General features: G+C 45.8%; 2 protein-coding genes across 2 annotated transcripts; one reads left to right on the forward strand and one right to left on the reverse strand.

The window, feature by feature from the left end:
• Positions 1–1,994: 1,994 nt before the first annotated feature.
• On the reverse strand, positions 1,995–2,954 carry LOC134341967 (probable G-protein coupled receptor 139). The gene has a single exon (XM_063039916.1). It carries the CDS (start codon positions 2,952–2,954, stop codon positions 1,995–1,997), a length of 960 nt encoding a protein of 319 aa, XP_062895986.1.
• Positions 2,955–20,778: 17,824 nt separating this feature from the next.
• Positions 20,779–23,090, forward strand: LOC134341980 (probable G-protein coupled receptor 139). Its single transcript, XM_063039926.1, has 2 exons — positions 20,779–20,845; positions 22,180–23,090. The coding sequence occupies exons 1-2, from the start codon at positions 20,779–20,781 to the stop codon at positions 23,088–23,090; spliced, it is 978 nt and encodes a 325-aa protein (XP_062895996.1).
• Positions 23,091–23,450: the final 360 nt, after the last annotated feature.

The following is a 23,450-nucleotide window of genomic DNA, read 5'->3' on the forward strand; positions in this document are numbered from 1 at the left end:
GAAGGGATCTGATTGAAAGATATAAGATTGTTTAAGGGATTTGACACGCTAGAGGCAGGAAACATGTTCCAGAGGCCACAATTTGAGAAGAAGGGATAGGCCATTCAGAACGGAGTTGAGGAATTTTTTTTTTCACCCAGAGAGTTGTGGATCTGTGGAATGCTCTGTCTCAGAAGGCAGTGGAGGCCAATTCTCTGGATGCTTTCAAGAAAGCGTTAGATAGAGCTCTTAATGATAGCGGAGTGAAGGGATATGGAGATAAGGCAGGAACGGGGTACTGATTGTGGATGATCAGCCATGATCACAGTGAATGGTGGTGCTGGCTCGAAGAGCCGAATGACCTTCTCCTGCACCTATGGTCTATTGTATATTGTATATCCTACTATCTTCGCCTACTCTATCCTATGGGGAAACAAAGCACAGATTGTTGTGCCTTTGGAAGCGATCTTTGTGCCCTCCTTATCAAACAGTAATGAATGGAAAGGATGGCGGATGGACAATGTTGTGTCGCAATGTAAGACACAGATAAGCCGGGAACTACTGTAGATGAGCTTCACAACAGTGCAGGGTCAGACAATGGATGGGATTCAGATGGACAGGATTTACCTGAAGAGACAAGTGGTGTCGCCGGCGGGGGGTCAGTTTGACAGAGTGGGCAATGCAGTGACAGGTGGAATACAGTGTATGAAGGTGTGGGGTAGGACTTAAGAAAGAAAGATTAATGCGCAAAGAAGTTTCTAATTGCGGAGGTAATTCAGAAAAAAAAAGATTCATATGAAGTGACGAGTCCCAGCCCTGGATTTACTGAAGGCTAACATGCAGGGCAATTGCTTAGTAAAGAAGCGAGTGCAATCCCGGTAGAGGAGTCGCATTTGATGCCACCGATGGTGTGGAGGACCGGTACGAGGGTGAAGTTAAAGAAAACAGTTTGATTGTTAATTGGTGAGGGGGTTCACAGTTTCTTGGTGAATAGACTGGGGTTGAGAAAGAGATTACCTGAGAAAGAACAGCAGAAGAGCTCGATGGAGCGAATGAGCGGATTGTGCTTCTGTATCCTGTGGTTTAATGGTCTGATTCCGAGTCGTTCGACCGTCAGTATTGACCATCGGGCCTTCGCCCAAAGTCTTAATAAACTGTCTATCGACAGCTTCTGTATCCTGTGGTTTAATGCCGTGTCATTTGACCGTCGGTGTTAACCATCGGGCCTTCGACCGAAGCCTCAATAAACAGTCTATCGACAGCTTCGATCGCTTTGCCTTCATTAACGGTCTTGTTACCTGCTAAAAGACACCCAGGGAAATGAGGAAGGAAGACTCCTTCCTCACAACGTCATGCAAGTCACCATCAGCTACAGACTTTCTGCAGCTGATATTTGGACCCTGGAGAGACACTGCCTGTGCAGGGAGACACATCACAATGTTGATACCAACTGACTGGACAGGCACACTCACAGCTGAAGCGAGGATCTCTGTACACGCCAGTGTTGTCTGTTCATAGCGTTTCAAAGACCGTGCCGATGTTGGAGGCAATCAGCTAAGTCTCTTTGTGGCGCTGTCTGTTCAGTCTGCGTACGGGCCAGGCTCGATCTGATTCCCGGAGCGCTCAGTGTGGATTCCGCCCTTTCTCCGAGTGACGGCAGTATTTCCGCTAGTTTCCAGTTGTTCCGTTTCCTCTCCGTCACCGAGTGCAACGGCTTTTAGGCCACTCGACCGGTGAGTATTTACACCGGAGGGTGGGATTCGTTATCGAAAGTGTCGTGGCGGTGACGACAGCCGGAATATAGCGAAAGAGAATAAAACAATAAAAGGTAGGTTGAGTTTAATAGTTGATAGAAGGGTTACGTGGTGGGCTGTGGGTGCGGGAGGGGATGTTTCCGAGCTGCGTCTTTCTCGGAATCTAAACCAATTTTATTCTCGCATGTGCCACGATCTTCGGTGCCCGCCGGTTCGGTAACGTCAAGACAGAAAGAAAACAGCGACCGCCTCGGAGAGGCATTAGATATTGCGTTTGTTAATCATTTGAGTAATTGACGTGAGAGGATATTTCGCTGCGCTGATGAATTGCTCTCTGAACTTTGTCTGCGTCACCCCATAAATAAACGAGTTTGTGCAGCAACTTAATAACATCAGTATGTAACTGGAGTGTTCAACTATGTATTCCGTAACGTTGTAATTAAATGGGTCCAATACGGCAATGGTGTTATAAAGGAATTCGGCAACTCTCACCGACCACAGGATGATGAAGCTGCCGGAGATGGTGAGAAGTAAGATCACAGACCTCCTCCTGCTCTCCATCTCCGGGTCACTGCGGTTATCTCCCTTGGTATGGCCCCTCAGCCCCTTACGGACGCGACTTGTCACTAGGATGTGTCTGACTGTCAGAGTGTTAAACAGTAGTATAAACACGAAGGGGAGTAACGGCGTTAGGACGGTGGAAAACATTCTATATCCCACCCACCCGGGATCCGCAAAGTAGGCCGGCTTTCGAATACAGTCCCAGGGTATATTGTCAATCACGTTAACAGGACGAAATATAAAGAAGATGGGCACATTTTTAAAAACGAACAAAACACCGGTTGTTGTCAGAATCACAGCCGCAGTTTTCCCGGTGCAATACTTTGCTTTCAGCTTCTGCCTACAGATGGCGACAAACCGATCAAATGTAAAAGTGACGGTGAACCAGACAGAACAGTCAGTGGCTGCCTCTCCCAGGGCAGAGATCACACTGCATACGGGGGTGATGTCCAGGAAAGTCCCGGGGAAGTAATAATAACTGACCTGCCACAATATGACCGGAAAGACGATGGTTAGTAGATCCGCCGTAGCCATGGCCACCAGGTAGCGAGTGGTGCAGGTGGAGATGCCGCACTTTCCCCGGGACAGGATCACAATCGCCACTAAATTCACTGGGGGAACAGCAAAAATAATGAGTGAATTACTGTCTCGCCGCTCCATGTGCTAGATTAGTTCGAAATTGAGAAGAATACTCGGTACTGGAATAGGAACATTGTTTTGGAATCGTTAACTGATCACCGAGGGTGCTTTGTAGAAATCAATATCATTCTCCCATCATCACCTTTTCTACTGAAGCTTGGATACCTCGGCCGCATTCTCAGCGGTAGTGATCGCCGCCTTCCCGTGAGCTATGATCTGCCCGGTCCTTCCTTCTCATTCCATTTAAGAATTTCAAATAAATTTAGTTTTCTAGTTCGATTGTTTTCGCTTCCCCCTCAGTTCCCGTTGCACACGGGGCCTCGGCTGGCTCGCTTCTTTTAAAATCTGCAAGTAATATTTGTTGGGGCTCCTACACCAATTCTTTTCTGATCGGTGTCAGTATGTAGGATCAGAAAGTTCCAATTTTCGCTTTTAAATATTGTGTCTGACCGGATGAACATTTCAGATATTTTGCTTGTTAGTGCTCAAAATATCCAATTTCTAAAGCAGAGACTATATAGTTACTTCGAATCATCTTCCTGTCTTAGATGTCGCTCCAAATCACTGCCGTGTATTTCTAAATGCGAAGCTTACTGTTCCAGAGCCCCTGACGGAAATCGCTGTATTGGCTCCTAACTCCAATCGCATCACGGAACAGTTCATGGAAACAAACCCTGGTGCACTAAAATCGCGCATAGACCCTGATTTAAATGTTGGAAACTCCCGATAGTTTGGAGTCTAAGTCATAAGTGCTGTCTACCTCTCTCCCCTGAATCTCACTGGCGAGCCGCTTCCCGCGTTACCTTCACACTTACAGCGATTTCATAAAGCACAGAGCAATGCCTTTACATTTGAATTTAAAGCAGGTTGCACTATTGATATGGAATAATACCAGGTAGCGCGCTGGATTATGGGGGTTTACATTGACAGCGGCATCACAACGCTGTCGGTAAATGAACGAGTCCAAAGACTGTACACACAGAACTGCAAAAGTTAATTCGCCTATGTTCTCACCAGGAACACCAATAACGGCAATGATCATGTGACATATCTTCCTCACAAGGTAAAATGTTTCAAGCATGCTGTATGAGACTCAGTCTGTCTTCCAGCTGCCCGCGATCTCGCTGAAGAAACTCTGAGCTGATGAATCTCCACGGTCGTTCATTTATACTCGCTCCAGCACGCTGAATATTCAATACTACACAAGGCTGACGTGTCTTCCAACAGCTGGGTAAAAATAAACATGATGTCATTCAAGTGAAATCCCAACTGTGTTGAGGTATGGATAGCTTGACACGAAATTGCAAAATCTCAATGACGACACGACATAACGGAGAAGTCAGTGAATATAGTTGTGAAACCTTCTCAGGCTGAACTCTCGGTTTCATAATTGCTGTTGTGGAAGCAGCTAACCCTTTCCTCTCCAGCTCTGAGGAGCGTCTCGGCCGGAAGCAACGACTATTTAATTATTCATTTCCATAAATGCTACCTGGTCTGAGGAGCTCCTCGTGCGATTTGTACGTGTCAAAACATATTTCAGAGGAATGTTCGGGCAGCAATGCATCACCTGAGGCTTAATAGAAGTTGAGTAATGCAACAAGCATTGACCCGAAAGATAAGAGTAATTCAAAAATGGAAAGTTTTAAAAAGAAGAAAATTCTTGTTTTTTAATGGCCGAGTCAAATTTCGGAACTTAATCGGTAGAAATGTTGTGGATGGACATGAAGCGAGTAGTCCTTGCAAGGAAAGCTAGCCACGCCCCACAGCTGAAGCCACTTTGTAAGGAGGTATCACCTAATTTTCCTCCAGGTCAATTTTTTGGACTGAGCAATTGCTGCCGGGAACGTTTGTTGGAAAGTACTGCTGTGCAAGGGGGTCACACGTGTTACTGAAAACAAAGGTTCACATGTTTTTCCAACAGTTGCATTAATATTGGATCATTTGCCTCAATAAATAATTGTATAAGTCTCATGTCTTTTTGTGTTATTTATTTAATTGGGTTCTCTTTATCTAGTTAGGGACCTGTGTGAAGATCTGATCACATTTTCGGCCATATTTATGTAGAAAGAGAGAAAGTTCTACAGGGTTCACAAGCCACTGTACTTAGGCATATTAACTTATTTGACATTTTGAATTGCACTTTCACTATAAAGATAATACGACATTGTATATTCGTATTTCGTGACGTGCTACCTCCATGTACCTGTGTATTGAATGATCTGAATTGAGTAGCACATGAGAAGGGCGCTCGCTGTGTCTGTATAATTGTTGAGGTAATAAGGTAGTGGGTCGTTGGTTATGGGTAGTGTCACGTGACAGACCAACTTTTTTTTTGGAGGGAGGTGTTACATACCCCGTGGGTATTGTCACGTATCCCGCGACGGATTAAAGAACCGGCAGAAATAGAAAACACTTTGGAGTCCAGTATTGCTATTAACTAATACTATTTATTAGTAACTACGCAATACAGTAATTTAAATGCAGGTATATCAAACAGAATAGCAATGAATGTGTGTGTGTGTGTGTGTGTGTGTGTGTGTGCGCGTGTGTGCGTGTGTTGTGCGTGTTTGTTGTGGTGTTTGTTTCTGTGTGTGTGTGTGTGTGTGTTTGTTGTGTGTGTGTGTGTGTGTGTGTGTGTGTGGAAATATATGAAAACCAAGCTTCTTCAACTCTCGGGGTAAACGAGAGAGATTTGAATCTCCAGGTGAGCTGATGCCGTTGATCTTCCCTTTGTCCTCCGAAATCCTTTGGAAGTCAACGACTGTGACCACAACAAAGGGGCCCGTTCTTCTGTGGTTGAATTGTCAACCCAGGCGAGGATTGGACACACGAATAACTGCCCACCGGTCACACCCTTTCCATACTGCAAGAACAACTGATCGAGCCGCCTGATCCATCCTCCAAAACTCTCTCTTTCTGTGGGCACAACAAAGTTCATTCAGTGTCCAAAACCATGTGCCCGTAGGTTTATCATCTGACCTTCTATTTATCTCACTGTGCTGAATACCAACTGTCTCTCAAACAGTTCCTCCCTTCTCTCTCTGTAAGAACGTACAAGCAGTCAATGTCCTTGTAGAAAGTATAAGTAAACTGTGAGCGGTCTTCGTCTCTCTCTCTCTCTCTCTCTCTCTCTCTCTCTCTCTCTCTCTCTCTCTCTCTCTCTCTCTCTCTTTCTTTCTCTGTCTTTTTAACAAGGTGTCTGGTGTATGGCACCTCATTCTCTCTCTTTTCAAAAGCACAGTTGATAGGGGTAACTCAGGATCCCGTCACAGAAAAAATGTATCAATTTGTCAGATGGTCATCGAAGGGCTGATAAGGGGTGGTGATACGTGGTGATTAACTCCCATGGGTGAGTAGGGCTGCGATATTCTCAAAGAGTGACGGGGCTCTCAAGAGTGCTGATGTAGAGACGGACAAGGAAATGGAAGTTCAAACATCAGTGAAAATAGGCATACGGTTTGATAATGTGGTGTTCAGTACATTCCGAAAACCTGCCTTCAGTGACGATAGCAATCATAATATATAATATTGGTCTGATTAGAACATTAATGTTTCTTCAGTGAAGGGTATGATAGCAGGGGAGCCGATGCAGAGGGATTTCGCCATGAAGCTGCAGAAAGCGGAACATTTCAGATATTCAGGGATCAGACCCTTCTTAAAACGGAGGAGGAACAGGTGTTTCACAGAGAATTATTAGCGACATTCATCTGTTCAGTAGTAGTAAACATTCTCTATATCAGATGCATCGAATATGAAGGGAATAGGTTCAGTGGAAGTGGAAGTTTATGCTAAGTTAGCGTAAGTTGTTGACTTTCCTGATTTCATTCTGACGTGAGGAAATGACACAGCAACTTCAATGGATCAGTACCGACCTCGGCTACTGTACTTACAGTGGTCACAGTGATGTCTCCCCTACACAAGAAAAAAAAAGAGAGCGGCTGTGTGTACTTAGTCTATTCCCTGTTTATTTCCACTATATTACTTAATCCACTGATACACAAACTTTTTGTCTCTGTCTCCAACACTCTCCACTGCCATCACGAGGCAGCACTTAAATTCGAGGATCGGCACCTCATCTTCCAAATGGACACATTGCGACCATCGGGAATGCGCTGTACTTTGTTTTCGTCCGCTGGCAGAACTTCCCTCTGATTGTTTCTATGGTGATGTCCCGGTCCCCCTCTCGCCCCGGCAAGATAAAATCCTAAAGAAACGCTCCGTTCTCTAATTTATTGTTCACCGCCCTGCAATCTTCATGTTGGAACTTGGCACATTTACACTCTTGACCCATTTCCAAAGGTGAGTGTTAACTAGTTTTGCTTACTACGGAGACTTTTCCAATGGATAAGTTCTACCAGTCTAGGTTTCTGTTTCAGACCTTGAAACAACATCTGTTTCGCGATTCACGCTGGAAAAAAATAATGGGTCATAATGTGCCAAGTGTCTATGGTCAGAGCAAGCCGATCTATGGCAGCGAATAATGTGGAGGCATTGCTTGGCGTGGTGTAGTGGCGGATGAATGATATCTAAAAGTGTGCGAGATTTCCTCCAGGATGAAATGCACATTGTCACAAGCGGCAGAGAATTCACCTATGTGTACACCGACTGAGTGTTCCTTACACTCCACGAACAGTCATAGACTAGGAAAGGGAATAACCAGGAAAATAATTTTACATTGACAAGGCGTCCCTCTTGATCCTGATGAAATCTTCGTGTTTCCGACATAGGGTCATCATCTTCTACGACGGTTGCTATCCTCAGAGTTGTTGCTACTGGTATTCCTGAAATCAAATATTTGTATTCATTTCCTTACCAGATCAATCTGTTAAGATTAATTTTCGTTGACTCTATCTGTAGGGCTTTCCCCCCACGCTTGTGATCCAAGTAATTAATTTTTCTCCTGTCAATCTGTTTTAAACGAGACCAACTAGGTTAGCCAAACACTTGGCTCAGACCACCAGGTCACATGCTATTCCTTCGGCTAGTTTGTTTCTTATTTTTTTCTTCTCATCTGAAAATAGTCTCTGGTTTAGCAGATCAGAAGCAATGAGAAAACTATAAGGATAATATGACTAAACAAAACTCAATGTGTCCACCTGTAATAGCTCTGATTAAGTCTTCACTGAGTGACAATAAATATTTGTTTTTTCCCCCCATTGCCTAGTTCCACTGCCTTTGCCTCGCTCCTGCTTACTGACCTGCAGATTACAGTTCTTTCTGGAGAACGCATCTGTCTGTATGTCTATTCATCCATCTATTTACAGTATCTATATCTATCTACCTATCTATTTATCTATCTATCTATCCGTCTGTCTATATCTACCTGTATCTCCCTCTTCTTCTTCCCTGCCCGATTGCTCCTCTCTCGACCTGTCTAACCGTATTTTGTTCATCTGTTGCTGCACCAGAAATTGCAGCTTTGATCGCAAGGAGATGGACATTGATTGACTGTTATGGAGATGGAAATGCCTCTTTTCTCAATCCTACTGGATCGATGTCCACAAGATGGAAATGCTGTGCTGTGGGAATGACGTCAGTTCACCATTCCATTGCCGCTTCAAGGCATTTACAAAGTCGGACTGAATTTCATGATCCATTAGCCAGCGATACGGCAGTCTGCAATCTCTCACTTGGTGTCCCAGGTGTGACTGCATTGATGATATGTGGTTTGGTGGATATAGAGTGGCAAAAGTAAGTGAAGGTTCATGCCAACTGGCTGAGAAAATGAAGCACAGTGCTGGACAATCAACTCAGATGAAAATATAAGTTCTCAGCCCCAATGTGTTGGCTGGGCATACAACGGAATAACGTAAACAGAGTGATTCAAGGGAAGATGAAGATTAACACCAAGTTAATCTGCAGTCCATTTACAGGGAAGAGCTCCACTCTGATTGTCCCAACTGATCAGCGACTAGCATTCGGGTTCCGGCACTCCAGTTCCCCGCAGTGTGGGTAGATGCCGCTGTCCGTTCTCTAATCGCTTCGATCACCAGAACGGGAAGGAACCGTCGCGCACACCCTTGTCTCCCGATGCTCCTTTGGTCTCAGTATCCGAAAATGACGAGGAGGCTGTCCTCAAGCAAGTGAATACAAGGTAAGCATCCGTTTCGGACGAAGCACTTGGCCGAGTACTGATGACCTTTTCCGGAAAAAGGTCTGGCTGTTGCATTTACGCAAATCTTCAGCCTCCCTCTGCGCAGTGTGTGGTACTCAACTGCTTTAAGCAGGCTTTCATTACACCAGTGCCGAAGATGAACACAGTAACGTGTCAAAATATTATCGTCCAGAAGCACTTACTTCCACAATAAAAGACTTTTGAGAGACTGGTGTTGAAACATGTCAGCTCCTGTTTGAATGACTATGTATCCGCTCCAGTTCGTCTGCCGCAGCAACAGGTCTACAGCAGATGCCATCTCCTTCTCTCTTCATGCAACCCTGGAACATCTGGACACCAAAGAGGCTTACATCATGACGCCGTTTACCGAATGCAGCTCGGAATTTAACACTATTATCCTCTTCTCAACGATCAGTAACACCAGGATCTGGGCCTCAATACCCGCTTGTGCAAATCGATCATAAATGTCCTCACTTATATAACATAGTCAGCACCGATTTGCAAAATCATCACCTCCACGATCTCCATCAGCACAGCAGCGGCAATGTGTAACTAGCCCCCTTCTTTTCTCGCTTTACAATTATGACTGTGTGGCTAAGCACAGCTCCAACACCATATTCAAGTTTGCCGATGACACCCCCGGCGTGATCTGTATCAAATTGAGAGATGAATCACCAGACAGAAGGAGATTGAAATCCTGGCTGAGCGGTGTCATCAACCTCTCACTCAATATCAATAAGACCAAGGAACTGTGTCTCCAAGTTCGGGTATGGCCCAAATGCCGAGCGGGAGACACTTAGACAGATAGACACAGGACCAGGCAGGCAGAGGACAGGAAGACAGGCTGAGCACTCAGTACTTAATCGTAAGAGTTCCAGCGTCAGTAGTTCAGTTTGTTATTTCGCCTTTCGGTTGCGTTTGCTCGTCTTGTTTATCTGGATTGGTTCATTCTCCACCTTACTCTGCATTTCGCGCCACCACCATCCATGGTTTTTTCGCTACATCCACAGGATTATCAGGCTTGTATATGTTACCCAATCTCAAGATCCTTGTGACGTTCATCCTGCAAATGAAACAACACTTGATCAGGAAGTGAAGGACTTTTGAATGGAATTCGACCGACAAGCTGATTTGTGGACGAGAACGAACGAACCTTGACTGACCCCCCGCATATCTTTTGAATTTTGGAGGAAAGTGCAACGCAATTATGGCACGTCGAACATGATACATGGGGAAAGACAGAGATCATTATCTAATATGACCATTGAAACTATGTGGTCGCATTTTTTAACGCTGCGACACCTCGTCTCCATTTGCAATTACATTATTTTTTTCTCGTTAATACTCGCGCATACTCACAAACACACTCTCGCTCTCTCACACACGCGCGCGCGCGCGCGCGCACACACACTCACACACACACACACACACACACACTCACACACACACACACACACACACACACACACACACACATACACACATACACACACACAGGCACAGAAATACATGGTAGGTGAAATGGAATCGATCTCTGCTTTAATTGTTGTACTTGAAGATGTTTTGCTTATTTAACTACAATTTCGCGCATCAAATCAATGTTTTTGTTTAAAGAATCTAAATGTAATGAGCACAGACAGGTACCTCTATGGATTCCGTTATCTACTAAGACACAGGTCCATGGAGAGTCCCGCGTCTAAAAAATTACAAGTTACTGCGACCTCGTAGTTAGTCACTTCGTCTAACGTGACCGGAAAATGTATTTATTATCAACACACATCAAAGTTGCTGGTGAACGCAGCAGGCCAGGCAGCATCTATAGGAAGAGGCGCAGTCGACGTTTCAGGCCGAGACCCTAGTCCTGACGAAGGGTCTCGGCCTGAAACGTCGACTGCGCCTCTTCCTATAGATGCTGCCTGGCCTGCTGCGTTCACCAGCAACTTTGATGTGTGTTGCTTGAATTTCCAGCATCTGCAGAATTCCTGTTGTTTGTATTTATTATCATCTCGTTTCAATTACAAAGTTCATTTTTAACGAGAACGTGCTTTTGTAGAGTGTACTGTTAAGCAAAGCGATATCAAGCAATCGTCCTTCGTAAACATTCTTCCACTTACTGGCCTTTAGCGGATTTACTAAAACTACTAACGTAATTTTCTTCATCACTGAGATAGTTTGAACAACAAAACATTTGAAATGTGCAGGTGGCTGTGAATAGTAATTATTATGGAAACTTGCATATAGACATATGACCGATGTATCGGTTGATTGTCATCTCCAGCTTCCAGGCTACGAATGCGCTGATAAAGAGTTCATTTTGTGAGGGAAAGGTTTGTACGATAGAGAATGGAGAACATCACCGCACTTCATAGGGAGGATATCGTTTTGGAGTGAGCAACCAATTGGTCTTCTCGGAGAAATTTAATCCAGAATGGTCACTTTGAAGTAGATGTGTAAATTTATTATCAAAGCAGCTATATGTCACCGTATACAGTGAAACCCGGATTTTGCACGCCCCGATTTAACGCGAATTCGGATATAACACGATGTGTCATTGGACTCCATGTCCATCCATGTCCATGTCCATCCACACTCCCCCTTCTCCATCCTTGTATCCCTTTTGCCAATCAACTTCCCGGCTCTTGGCTTCTTCCCTCATCCTCCTGTCTTCTATCATTTTGGGTCTGTCCGCCCCCCCCCCCAACTTTCAAATCCTTTACTATCTCTTTTTTCCGTTACTCCTCACGAAGGGTCTCGACCAGATGCTGCCTGGCCTGCTGCGTTCCACCAGCAGTTTGTGTGAGTCACTGGACCTTTTTCTAGCAGAAACAAACTGCTAGAAAAAGAAAACCTTTTTCTGTGAAAGATAAGCTTCACGCACTTGACGCGATCAAGACTTAAAGTCATACTCAAGATGCACGAGGCCTGAACCAACACTCCGTGGCTGGAAATCTCACGAAGAAAAGTTACGAGCGTCGCTTTGCAAAGTTGAAGAAGAAGCAGGTCTAAAAGCCAAACGCCAAACGATCGCGTTATAATGGGGTTTCACTGTACGTACAGGACTGAGATTCATTTTCTGAATTTCATAAACAATGAACCCAGTAAACATAATCAATGTCTAGACGTCGACACGGAAGCGTCGAAATTCTGGCTCTGAGATGTAGATGTAGATGTAGAATATTATTGAAAATACATAACAAAATACCAAAATATTCAAGGTAAATGCCGGAAATTCTAAAAGAAGCTAGAAACAATTGAACACACTCCATGACCCTGGAGCAGTTTAACTCAATCTGATGACATACACAGGCAAAATCAAATTAATAGCATCATTCACCAAAATACTGGTTTAAAATATAAACTCATTAAAAGACACCATACCTTACTATAAACACAATCTGTCCCACTTTTAGTGTCAGAGTCCTACTCATTATACCACGACCGATTGTGGAGAGCAGAATCCATAATAATCGTCCAGATGTAATATTACTGCATAAACACGCAGGAACAACGTACTTAACAGATATAGCCATTCTAAAAACATATAACATTCAGAAATCAATAAGTGAAAACCACCGGAGACATGTCGAATTAAAAGGAGAAATTGAAAGACTATGGGCAAGAACAGGACAAATTCTGTCCCAATAGAAATACCCACAAGTGGTTTCACACCAAAAGGCCCTGCACACTAGCACTAAACAATTAGGGCTACACAACAATATCTGTGTAAGTATTCAGAAAGCTACTAAACTAACCAACACTAGAATAGTCCGGAGGTTCCTAGCATTTAAGAAACGAGTGTGCTTGGCTATGCCCATGTACCACAGGTTCTGAACTTTGAAAACATAATAATAAATAATAAATAAGCAATACATATCAAGAAAAGCAGATACAGAGTTCTTGAAAGTCAGTCCATAGCCTCTGGGAACAGTTCGGAGATGGGGTGACGGAAGTTGATTGATATAATCCCCACTAGTTCAAGGGCTAATGGTTGAGGGGTAAGAACCTGCTGCAGGAGGCGCTGAAGCTCCTATACCTTTTTCCGTACAGAGGCAGCACGAAGAGAGAAAGGCCTTGATGCTGTGGGTCACTGATGATATATACTGCTTTCCTGCAACAGCGCTCCGTGCGGATGTGCTCAATGGTCGGGAAGGGCTTCTCCTAGGCACCGGTATAATTAAAGCCTGCTTGAAGCAGGTATGTTCCTCAGACTGCCTATGCGAGAGATTAAAGATATCGATGAAAAGTCCAGACCGTTGCTCAACACACCCCATTCGTACTCGCCCAGGGTCTCAATCTGGGCCGGATGATTACCGTTGGTTCACCTTCCTGAATAATTCTGTCATCTCAGCAGTGACAGGTTCATCGGGGGCTGTGAGTGTTCTTGAAGGCTCCTGCATGTCTTGACGGCCAGAGGGCATGTCGAGAAGGCATTAGGATCATCTGCAGGCAATGCCTTGTTTTCATCTATGTCGCTTGGCTTCACTTTGTAGGAAGTGATTGCATTCAAGCCCAGCCATAGCTGTCGAGCATTTGTCAGTGACTCAGGTTTGGCCCGCAGTAGCTTGCGGATCTTATGGTTCTGACTGGGGAAGAAGATGAATGACTTGGTGGGGACACACTCGTTTACGACTGTTTTTATAAAGTCCGTGACAACCACGGTGATGATCATTCCGATCCTTTGATGAGCCCTTAAACACGGCCAAGTTCACCGACTCGAACCAATCCTACAGCTGTTCGTGTACCTCCCGGGACCCCGCTTCTGTTGTCTAATCACCGGAGCCTTTCTGATTTCCTTATTCCTGAATGCAGGGAGGAGATGTACAGCCAAGTGATCAGATTTCCCGAAGTGTGGTCGAGGAACAGTTGGCATCGCTAATCGTGGTATAGCAATACCTGGATGTGTTGTGACCCTTGGAGTTGCAGGTTACATTTTGGAGATAATTGGCAGGATAATTTATTCAAACAAGCCTGATTGAAGTCGGCGACAATAATTTTAAAAACTGATTGAAGCGAACGAATGATTTGAAAGGTTCGTGCTACGCTGCTTCTTTTTTGCTGATGATATCATTCAATACCTCGAGTGCTTGCCTGAGGTAGGCATTTGTCGGCATGTAAACTGGAACAGCAAGAAGAACTCTCTTGGTAGTTGGTCATTAAAGGTATCAGCTTTGGGAAACACGAGTGCGACAAGACAGCTGCGTCTTAGCAACTCAAAGAGTTTATACTGAACGACAAACCCTGACCTTTTGTCTTCTCCGAATCAGCAGTCCATTCCATACTGTGTATCGAGAAACCTCCAGTCTTACCGACGGAAACGGCGGGTCTTGAGTAAGCCGTGTCTTCTTTAAGCGGGAAATGCAGCAAATTCTCATTTCTCTCCGACACAACGATCTATCTATAAGGTAGTTAATCGTGTTCGTCGGCCAGTACATTTGCTGAGAAGATGCAGGTTAGAGGAGCTTCATTCCTTTGCTTTTCTTCCTGGGTTACAGTCATCACCCCCCACCCCCCGTAGGTTTATGGCGACGTACCTTGGATAGCTTAAAGGTGTGGTACCTGCAAGGCTCACAGTTAAACGAACCAAATCATTCAGAAAATCGTGAAACCGCTAGTTGGTTAAGATGGTTCAAAAGTACAGTGTGTTAACTGAAGGGAATTTGCAGGCTGCCGTCTGTCGTGAGATTGGTTCAGATGTATAGTTAGAAGTTCTGTCAGCTGCTGCAACACGTCTCTGTGTTCCACCTGCACCATCTCACACAGGAGATGGTTTTCTAGTCGAACAAGGGGATTTTAGAGGAGAAGATGTAGAACTGAACATACCTGAATGACTTTATCCTTTCTGTTATTGGAGTAGATGACAACGTTGTCGATGTAGATGGAAGCAGAGCTGCGTAGCATATCTCGGAGTGTCTCATTAATGAAGCCATGGAAAACGGCTAGAATGTTGGAAAGTCGAAAGTGCATCACTTTGTGCCCAGTGGATGTTATGAACGCTGTGTTGCATATTCAGCAGCCCCCAGCAGCGCCCCCCCAACTCCACCCCTATACACCGCCGCCCACACCACCACCTGGCGGATGTTGATCCGATTTCTGCAGATCTGGACCACACGGTGTGTGTGAATTTGTTGTCCATGAGGGCATAGGTTTGTGTATCGTTACAGTGATCCTGGTGAGTCCACCGTTGTCACTGCAGAGACGAAGATACTGCACCGTTCGGACAAGCGGCTGGGCAGATGAAGCCGCGCTTTACCGCTTCGGCCATGCCGTCATCGATAGTTTCGGTCAGTGAAGGTGTGAGGGAGAAGAGAGTGCCGCGGGAATGGGAGATGTCCGGAAGGAGGCCATGCCTGTGAGGTGACAGGGCGTTTGCTTCTCTATTACCGAAAGCGATGGCTAAGTTGTGATAGTCCTGTGCAGGTTTGGTGACGGCCGGGGTCCACTCCGTTTTCACGGATTTATTGGGCGGAGTCAACTGAGGTTGCAGGCCGGGATTCCGGCAGGTGGGTCTCCAACTCCACAGGCAAAGTGAGGGTCTTGAGTGAGGAGCCAAGAGTAACACAAGGTGAAAGGAGTGTTGGGTGAGGAATTGAATGGACTCGTGGTGAACAAGCTGTGCGGGCGCCCGGGCTGTCACAAATCCCAAGGGCGGTTCGCCAATGGCCGCGATGTCGATGGCGTGAGGGACAGATTCGGTTGGGCGTCCAAGCTGCACACACACTGTCCGATTCAGAAAGTAATCTGCTGCGCCGGTATCCAGCAGAGACTTCTTCGCCTGTAGAGCCGACGGACTGTGGGCAAGGACAGAAGGAGTGAGACGGGCTCTGGTAATGGAACGAGGAGCTGGGTAGAGCCGACTCGGTTGATATTTGATGCGTTGGTGGTCGGCTCCACCGTATTAGCTACGCAGTTTTTTGTTTCCTCCACCAACGCTCGGACTCCTGGGGTGTGTTAAAGAATCTCTCCCTAACACCGTGGGTCCTGGAGCCATTGGTGATGAGGCTCGTTCCATAAGATCGCTGTCAATACGGAGAGTCGGATTGATGAGGTTTCGCAGGTCAGTGGGCAACTCCCAGGTAAACAGATCATACTTCAATTTCTCCGAGAGGCTGTGATGGAAATGGACAAGCGGCCCCTCCGCTATTCTAGCCGAACCCCGGGGCGAGGCTCCTGGACTGCACGGCACGATCCGTGTCGCAGGTGAAGTGTCAGGTCCGCTGCCTCCTTTGCACATCTCGGATGGTCGGAGGCGCAGCGCATGTCAGCGGTGACATCCTCATATTTATTGCAAATGCTGTCTTCATAAGCGGTCGCCCACCTCGTGCATTCAAGAGATGGACAAGGAAGACGACCTTGACACGGCGTATTGAACATAGAGAAGTTGGAGCTCGAAGTGTAAGACGCTCTGGGACGGGAAATTGCAGCATCGGGTTAGAGATCCGTCAAAGCTTTCGGGCAGCAGAATCCTCGGTTCAGAGGAAGAATGCTGACGAACCCGGAGCTCATACACCGAGGCGGAGACTTCGCTGAGAGCGGTGGACTGTAGTTACCGGTTTCCTGCTGCTTCTGATTGTGTGTTCATGTCGGCGGACGATTTCCTTCAGGCAAACATACTTTTAGGTCAATCGACGTTTCTCTCATCCTGTCAGGAAATGAAGAGGAGTTTTGGCGTAAAGCAGAACAGCGGAGACGATTCAGCAGTGATCGTTAAGATTAATCAGAAACCGCATCATAACGAGCCACGAAGGGCCAGGAAGAAGGGAGAACAGAAACTAAGTACAACATGCAACAGGGTCATCTTCAGGCAGGGGAGGTGAAAGCTCGGAGCAACTGGTTCAGGCCAGCTAGTTGGATGAGTGAACAGGGACTGTGGATGAGAATTGAGGTTAAATGGACACTGATATCTGAACAGCTCCATTTTCCCGGCGACACCCCTCTGCATCAGCTCCATTGCAATCACATCCCTGACCGATGGGGAGCAGAAAATTACCATATGCTAATCAGGCAATAGTATCTTTTATATATTACTGCACCATGACCTTTCCCGTCAGTGAAGGTACATTATTAATCCGCTCACTACCGTCATTGATGTTTGAAATTCCATTACCTTGTGCGTCTTAGAAACGCAGCGTCCGATCTTACGGACCTCCAGCACCCAGGCCGTGCCCTTTTTCTCACTGTTACCATCAGGGAGGAGGTACAGAAGCCTGAAGGCACACACTCATATAGTCATAATCATAGTCATAGTCATAGTCATACTTTATTGATCCCGGGGGAAATTGGTTTTCATTACAGTTGCACCATAAATAATAAATAGTAATAGAACCATAAATAGTTAAATAGTAATATGTAAATTTATGCCAGGAAATTATGAAATAAGTCCAGGACCAGCCTATTGGCTCAGGGTGTCTGACCCTCCAAGGGAGGAGTTGTAAAGTTTGATGGCCACAGGCAGGAATGACTTCCTATGACGCTCTGTGCTGCATCTCGGTGGAATGAGTCTCTGGCTGAATGTACTCCTGTGCCCAACCAGTACATTATGTAGTGGATGGGAGACATTGTTCAAGATGGCATGCAACTTAGACAACATCCTCTTTTCAGACACCACCGTCAGAGAGTCCAGCTCCATCCCCACAACATCACTGGCCTTACGAATGAGTTTGTTGATTCTGTTGGTGTCTGCTACCCTCAGCCTGCTGCCCCAGCACACAACAGCAAACACGATAGCACTGGCCACCATAGACTCGTAGAACATCCTCAGCATCGTCCGGCAGATGTTAAAGGACCTCAGTCTCCTCAGGAAATAGAGATGGCTCTGACCCTCCTTGTAGACAGCCTCAGTGTTCTTTGACCAGTCCAGTTTATTCTCAATACGTATCCCCAGGTATTTGTAATCCTCCACCATGTCCACACTGACCTCCTGGATGGAAACAGGGGTCACCGGTACCTTAGCTCTTCTCAGGTCCACCACCAGCTCCTTAGTCTTTTTCACATTAAGCTGCAGATAATTCTGCTCACACCATGTGACAAAGTTTCCTACCGTAGCCCTGTACTCAGCCTCACCTCCCTTGCTAATGCATCCAGCTATGGCAGAGTCATCCGAAAACTTCTGAAGATGACAAGACTTTGTGTAGTAGTTGAAGTCCGATATGTAAATGGTGAAGAGAAAGGGAAACAAGACAGTCCCCTGTGGAGCCCCAGTGCTGCTGATCACTCTGTGGGACACACAGTGCTGCAAGCACACATACTGTGGTCTGCCAGTCAGGTAATCAAGAACCCATGACACCAGGAAAACATCCACCTGCATCGCTGTCAGCTTCTCCCCCAGCAGAGCAGGCCGGATGGTATTGAACGCACTGGAGAAGTCAAAAAACATGACCCTCACAGTGCTCGCTGGCTTGTCCAGGTGGGCGTAGACACGGTTCAGCAGGTAGACGATGGCATCCTCAACTCCTAGTCGGGGCTGGTAGGCGAACTGGAGGGGACCTAAGTCTGGCCTGACCATAGGCCGGAACAGCTCCAGAACAAGTCTCTCCAGGATGTTCATGATGTGGGAGGTCAATGCCACCGGTCTGTAGTCATCGAGGCTGCTGGGGCGCAGCGTCTTCGGCACAGGGACGAGGCAGGATGGCTTCCACAGCACAGGAACCCTCCGGAGACTCAGGCTCAGGTTGAATATATGGCGAAGTACTCCACATAGCTGAGGGGCACAGGCTTTGAGCACATAGGCACACGCTCAGTGATTTAGGTACATCTTCTTCCCCTCTGCCTTCCGATTCCCAAATGAACAATGTTTGGTCAATACCTCAGTATGTTTTAATATTCAGTATTTCTGTTTTTGCACGTTTTAAAAAAAATATTCAATATACGGAACCGATTTACTTGTTTATTTACTGTTAATATTACATTATTTGTTGTTATTGTTATTCTTTCCCTGCTACTTCATGTTTGCATGGAACTGCTGCTGCCAAGTTAACAAATTTCACGTCACCTGCCGGTGATAATAAACCTGATTCTGATTCTGAATCCGCACTCACGAGAACCCGTTCACACTCTGTGAATAACTTAGCGATACTCACCCATGACGATAATCACCACATACCTCAATATTGATCCCGATCTGCCGTTCAGTATCCATCTAATGAAATTAATCCCACAACCCAGGACCCATGATTTATTACTGCAACGAGTATCTAGTCACAGTGGAAGTCTTTTCTTGTGTGCCACTCAGTTCAGACCACTCAATACATAAGCACTTCGTTAGAAACAAACCACAGAGTATAGAATACTGTGTAGTATTCCCAATGGAAATGCTGGTCGGTTCGTCGAATATGTAAATCCGTCTACCTACCTCACTATTAACAACGCTACCATTTTTTTTCATCTGCAAAACAACTGTCATTGTTGCTGCAAACGTAATGAATGCAGATGTTCTGTCGGTTTAAGCATTTTCACCATTACGAGGGTCATGTGTAGAGTGATTGAATGACTTTGCTTCATACCGGTGCGGACATGTGACGGGCTGCACCAGTGCTGGAGGAACGCAGCCGGTCAGGAAATGAATGAGCAGTTGAGGTTGCGGGTGCGAACCTAAAACAAAGCTGGATTATATAAAAAAAAAGGAGGAAGATGCCGAAAAAAGAATGTTTGGGGTCGCGGGAGGAAGACAAGCCGGAAGGTGATAGGTGAAGTCAGGTGATTGGAGTAACGTGACCAAGTAAGAGGCTGGGAGGTAATTAGCGGAAAAGGCAAAGTGCTTGAGAAGAAGGAACCTGACAGGAGAGGAGAGCCTATCTAGGGAGAAAGGGAAGGAGGAGAGGCATCCGGGGGAGAGGAAAGACAGACGAGGAGAAGAGTAAGAGTCAGAGTGGAGAATTGCAGAAGAGGGAAGGGAGAGACGGAAATTTCGGAAGATGGAGATATCCATGTCCATGCCATAAGACAGGAGGCTATTTTGACGGAATAAAACGTGTTACTCCTCCAATGAGAGATTGGCCATATCGTGGTAGAAGAGGAGGTTATAGATATGTCAGACCGGCAATGGGGATAGAAATGGAAACGGTTGGCTACTGGAATATTTTGTCGTTGGAGCTGATGTGCCGACAGTCGGCCAGAGAGAGGTCTGTTCGTATATTGCCACAGATGCTGCCTGACATGTTGACTTCAATCCAGTATTTTGTAATGTGTTGCAATTCATTCGATGAACGGTCTGGTGGGTTGACTATCTTCGTAAGCCTGGATGCGATATTAGTTTGAGACCCTTCACTATATTACACGGACATACAAACAATTTAATCTGCTTTATATAATTTTATTGTAAGATCTATCACCGAAACAATTCTCAGGGTGAAACAGACAGCCAATGACAATACAACATTGGTCTCTGATGTCCGTGTCCATGGAGACAAGGAATGACACGATCAACAATAACAATCATGAATCCGAGAGGTGAGTCTGAGCGTTTTTCGCAACAACACTCACCGACTATGAATCGTTTTAGAGATTTTGCAATTCCGTGTCAAGCTATCCATACCTCATCACATTTGGGAATTTACTTGAATGACATCATGATTATTTTTATCCCAGCTGTTGGAAGACACGTCAGCCTTGCGTAATATTGAATATTCAGTGTGCCGGAGCGAGTATAAATGAATGACCGCGGAGATTCATCAGCTCAGAGTTTCCTTCAGCGAGATCGCGGGCAGCTGGAAGACAGGTTGAATGTCACACAATATGCTTGAAACATTTTTCCGTGTGAGAAAGATATACTTCTTGATCATTGCAGTTATTGGTGTTCCCGGTAAGAACAGAGGCGAACTAACATTTGCTGTTCTGTGTGAGCGGTCTTTGGACTCGTTCAGTTACCGATAGCGTCGTGATGCCGGTGTATCAGTGAGTGCGATGCGGACATTGTAACGAACTCTGTGTTCAATCCGTGACCTCGACTGAAAATAAACCGGCAGTTGAAACGGCTGTAGAGCGGATGATAGAATGGATAGATCCATTTTGCAGATCCATGACCGACAGTTGTGATTTATCAATGCAAAGCCTCTGTCAAAGTAAACTCCGATAATCCACTGCGCTCGGCACCTTTACGGACTATTTGGTGTTATTCCGTATCAACAGCGTAACATGCTTTACATTCAGATTTATCGTATTGCGCTGTGTTTTAAGAACTTGCTTCAAGTCTGAAGGGAACGCGGGAATCGGGTCGCCGGTGAGATTCGGGGGAAAACGGTAGACATCACTTGTGAGTTAGACTCCCAGCCATCGTGAGATTTCAAAATTCAAACAAGGGTCTGTTTGCGCTTTAGTGCACCAGGGTTTGTTTCCATGCCCCACGATACGTGTAGTGAAGAGGGAGTTAAGAGCGAACCCAGCAGTGTCTGTTGGAGTCGGACGGGGTAAGGTACATACGATACACCGATCTGGAACAATAAGCCTCGCAGCATTTAGAATTATGCTGCAGTAATTTTGGAGCAACGCCTCAAACAGCGAATATTTTGAAAAACATACATTGGCTTTCCTATGGAAACTGGATGGTTTAAGCACTAGCGTTCAAAATACACGAAAACCATTTCAAATCGGGAATTAGAACTTCCTGATTGCAATCGACCGCAGTCAAGCGTAGTTGCAGAATTTTAAAGAAGCGAAGTAGCAGAGGTCGCTGTTCGCGGATGGCAAACGGGAGTTGGGGAGGAGGAGAAGACATGTGAATGGGAGACAGAGGTGGAGGGAGCGGGGCTTCGCTGCATGGGCCGATTCCAGAATGTATGTGACAGGAACGTAGCAAACATCGTCGATCAGAAATTTCCGATGTATCCAAGCTTCATAGATGTCAAAAACTTGATGGTTGGAGACTTGAAATGATTTCTGCTAACCAAAGAATATTCCCCGATTCGTTGACAATGCCTCCTTCCCAAACCCTGCTCCTCTTCCTGGACCGAATACTGTTACCATTCACCCAGCATGTAATTGTACGAGGCATCTACGAGTCCCACTTTACACCTGTTAAACTCCGGAAATGCGTTGTCTGCAAACTTTGATTGTTCTCAATTTTCATGCACATCTCTGCGCTGAGACCCGTGTGGCGGTGTGACAGCAATTCACTCATTCTTTCTGCTGTTTCTCCAGTGAATTTAGTGGCGATTGTGATCCTGTCCCGGGGAAAATGCGGCCTCTCCACCTGCACCACTCGCTACCTGGTGGCCATGGCAACGGCGGATCTACTGACCATCATCTTTCAGGTTATATTGGGGCGCGTCTTTAACTATTACTTGCCCGGGACATTTCTGGACATCACCGCCGTATGCAGTGTGAACTACGTCCCCTTAAGGGCAGCCACAGACTGTTCTGTCTGGTTCACCGTCACCTTTACGTTTGATCGGTTTGTCGCCATCTGTTGCCAGAAGCTGAAAGCAAAATATTGCACCGGGAAAACTGCAGCTGTAGTTTTGACAACAACCGGCGTTCTTTTCTGTTTTAAAAATGTGCCCTACTTCTTTATGTATCGACCAATGAAAGTAATTGATAATATACCCTGGGGCTGCATTCGTAAATCGAGTTACTATACGGATCGCGGGTGGGTGGGATATAGCTGGCTTTCTACCGTTCTAGCGCCATTGCTCCCGTTCGTATTAATACTCCTGTTCAACGCTCTGACAGTCAGACACATTTTGGTGACTAGTCGCGTCCGGAAGGGGCTGAGGGGTCAGAGCAAGGGAGACAACCGCAGTGACCCGGAGATGGAGAGCAGGAGGAAGTCTGTGATCTTACTTCTCACCATCTCCGGAAGCTTCATCACCCTGTGGTCAGTAAAAGTTGCCGAATTCCTTTATTACACCATTGCTGGATTGGATCAGAATAGTTACAACGATTCGGAATATATATTTCAACATTCTGGATACATGCTGATGATATTAAGTTGCTGCACAAACACTTTTATTTATGGGGTAACTCAGTCCAAGTTCAGAGAGCAGTTCATCAGCGCAGTGAAATATCCGCTCACGTCAATTATTCAACTAGTTAATAAACAAAACATCTAAGCTCGCAGTTCTTTTTTTCGTCTTGACACTACGGAACTGGCGGTCAGCGGAGAGCGCGGCAGCTGCGAGAGTTGTTGAGAGATCGAGCGAAACCCAGATCCGGAACAGACACTTCGGCAACTGCAGCCTGCGACTTCCACCTCCTACCAATTATTAAACTCAAACTACCTTTAATTTGTATTTTTAACTATATTTCCGCTGCCGTTACCGCCACATGTCGATCGATAAAAAATCTCGCCCTCCTCACTGATCAAGCGATCGGCATATCCGTTGCTTGTCGTTGACGGTGAGGAAACGGAGCACCGAGCGGAAATACTGCCGTCACAAGGAGTCCGGGCGCAATTCACACTGAGCGCACCG

Source organism: Mobula hypostoma, unplaced genomic scaffold (genome assembly GCF_963921235.1).
Source record: "Mobula hypostoma unplaced genomic scaffold, sMobHyp1.1 scaffold_42, whole genome shotgun sequence".
NCBI classification, from domain to species: Eukaryota; Metazoa; Chordata; class Chondrichthyes; order Myliobatiformes; family Myliobatidae; genus Mobula; species Mobula hypostoma.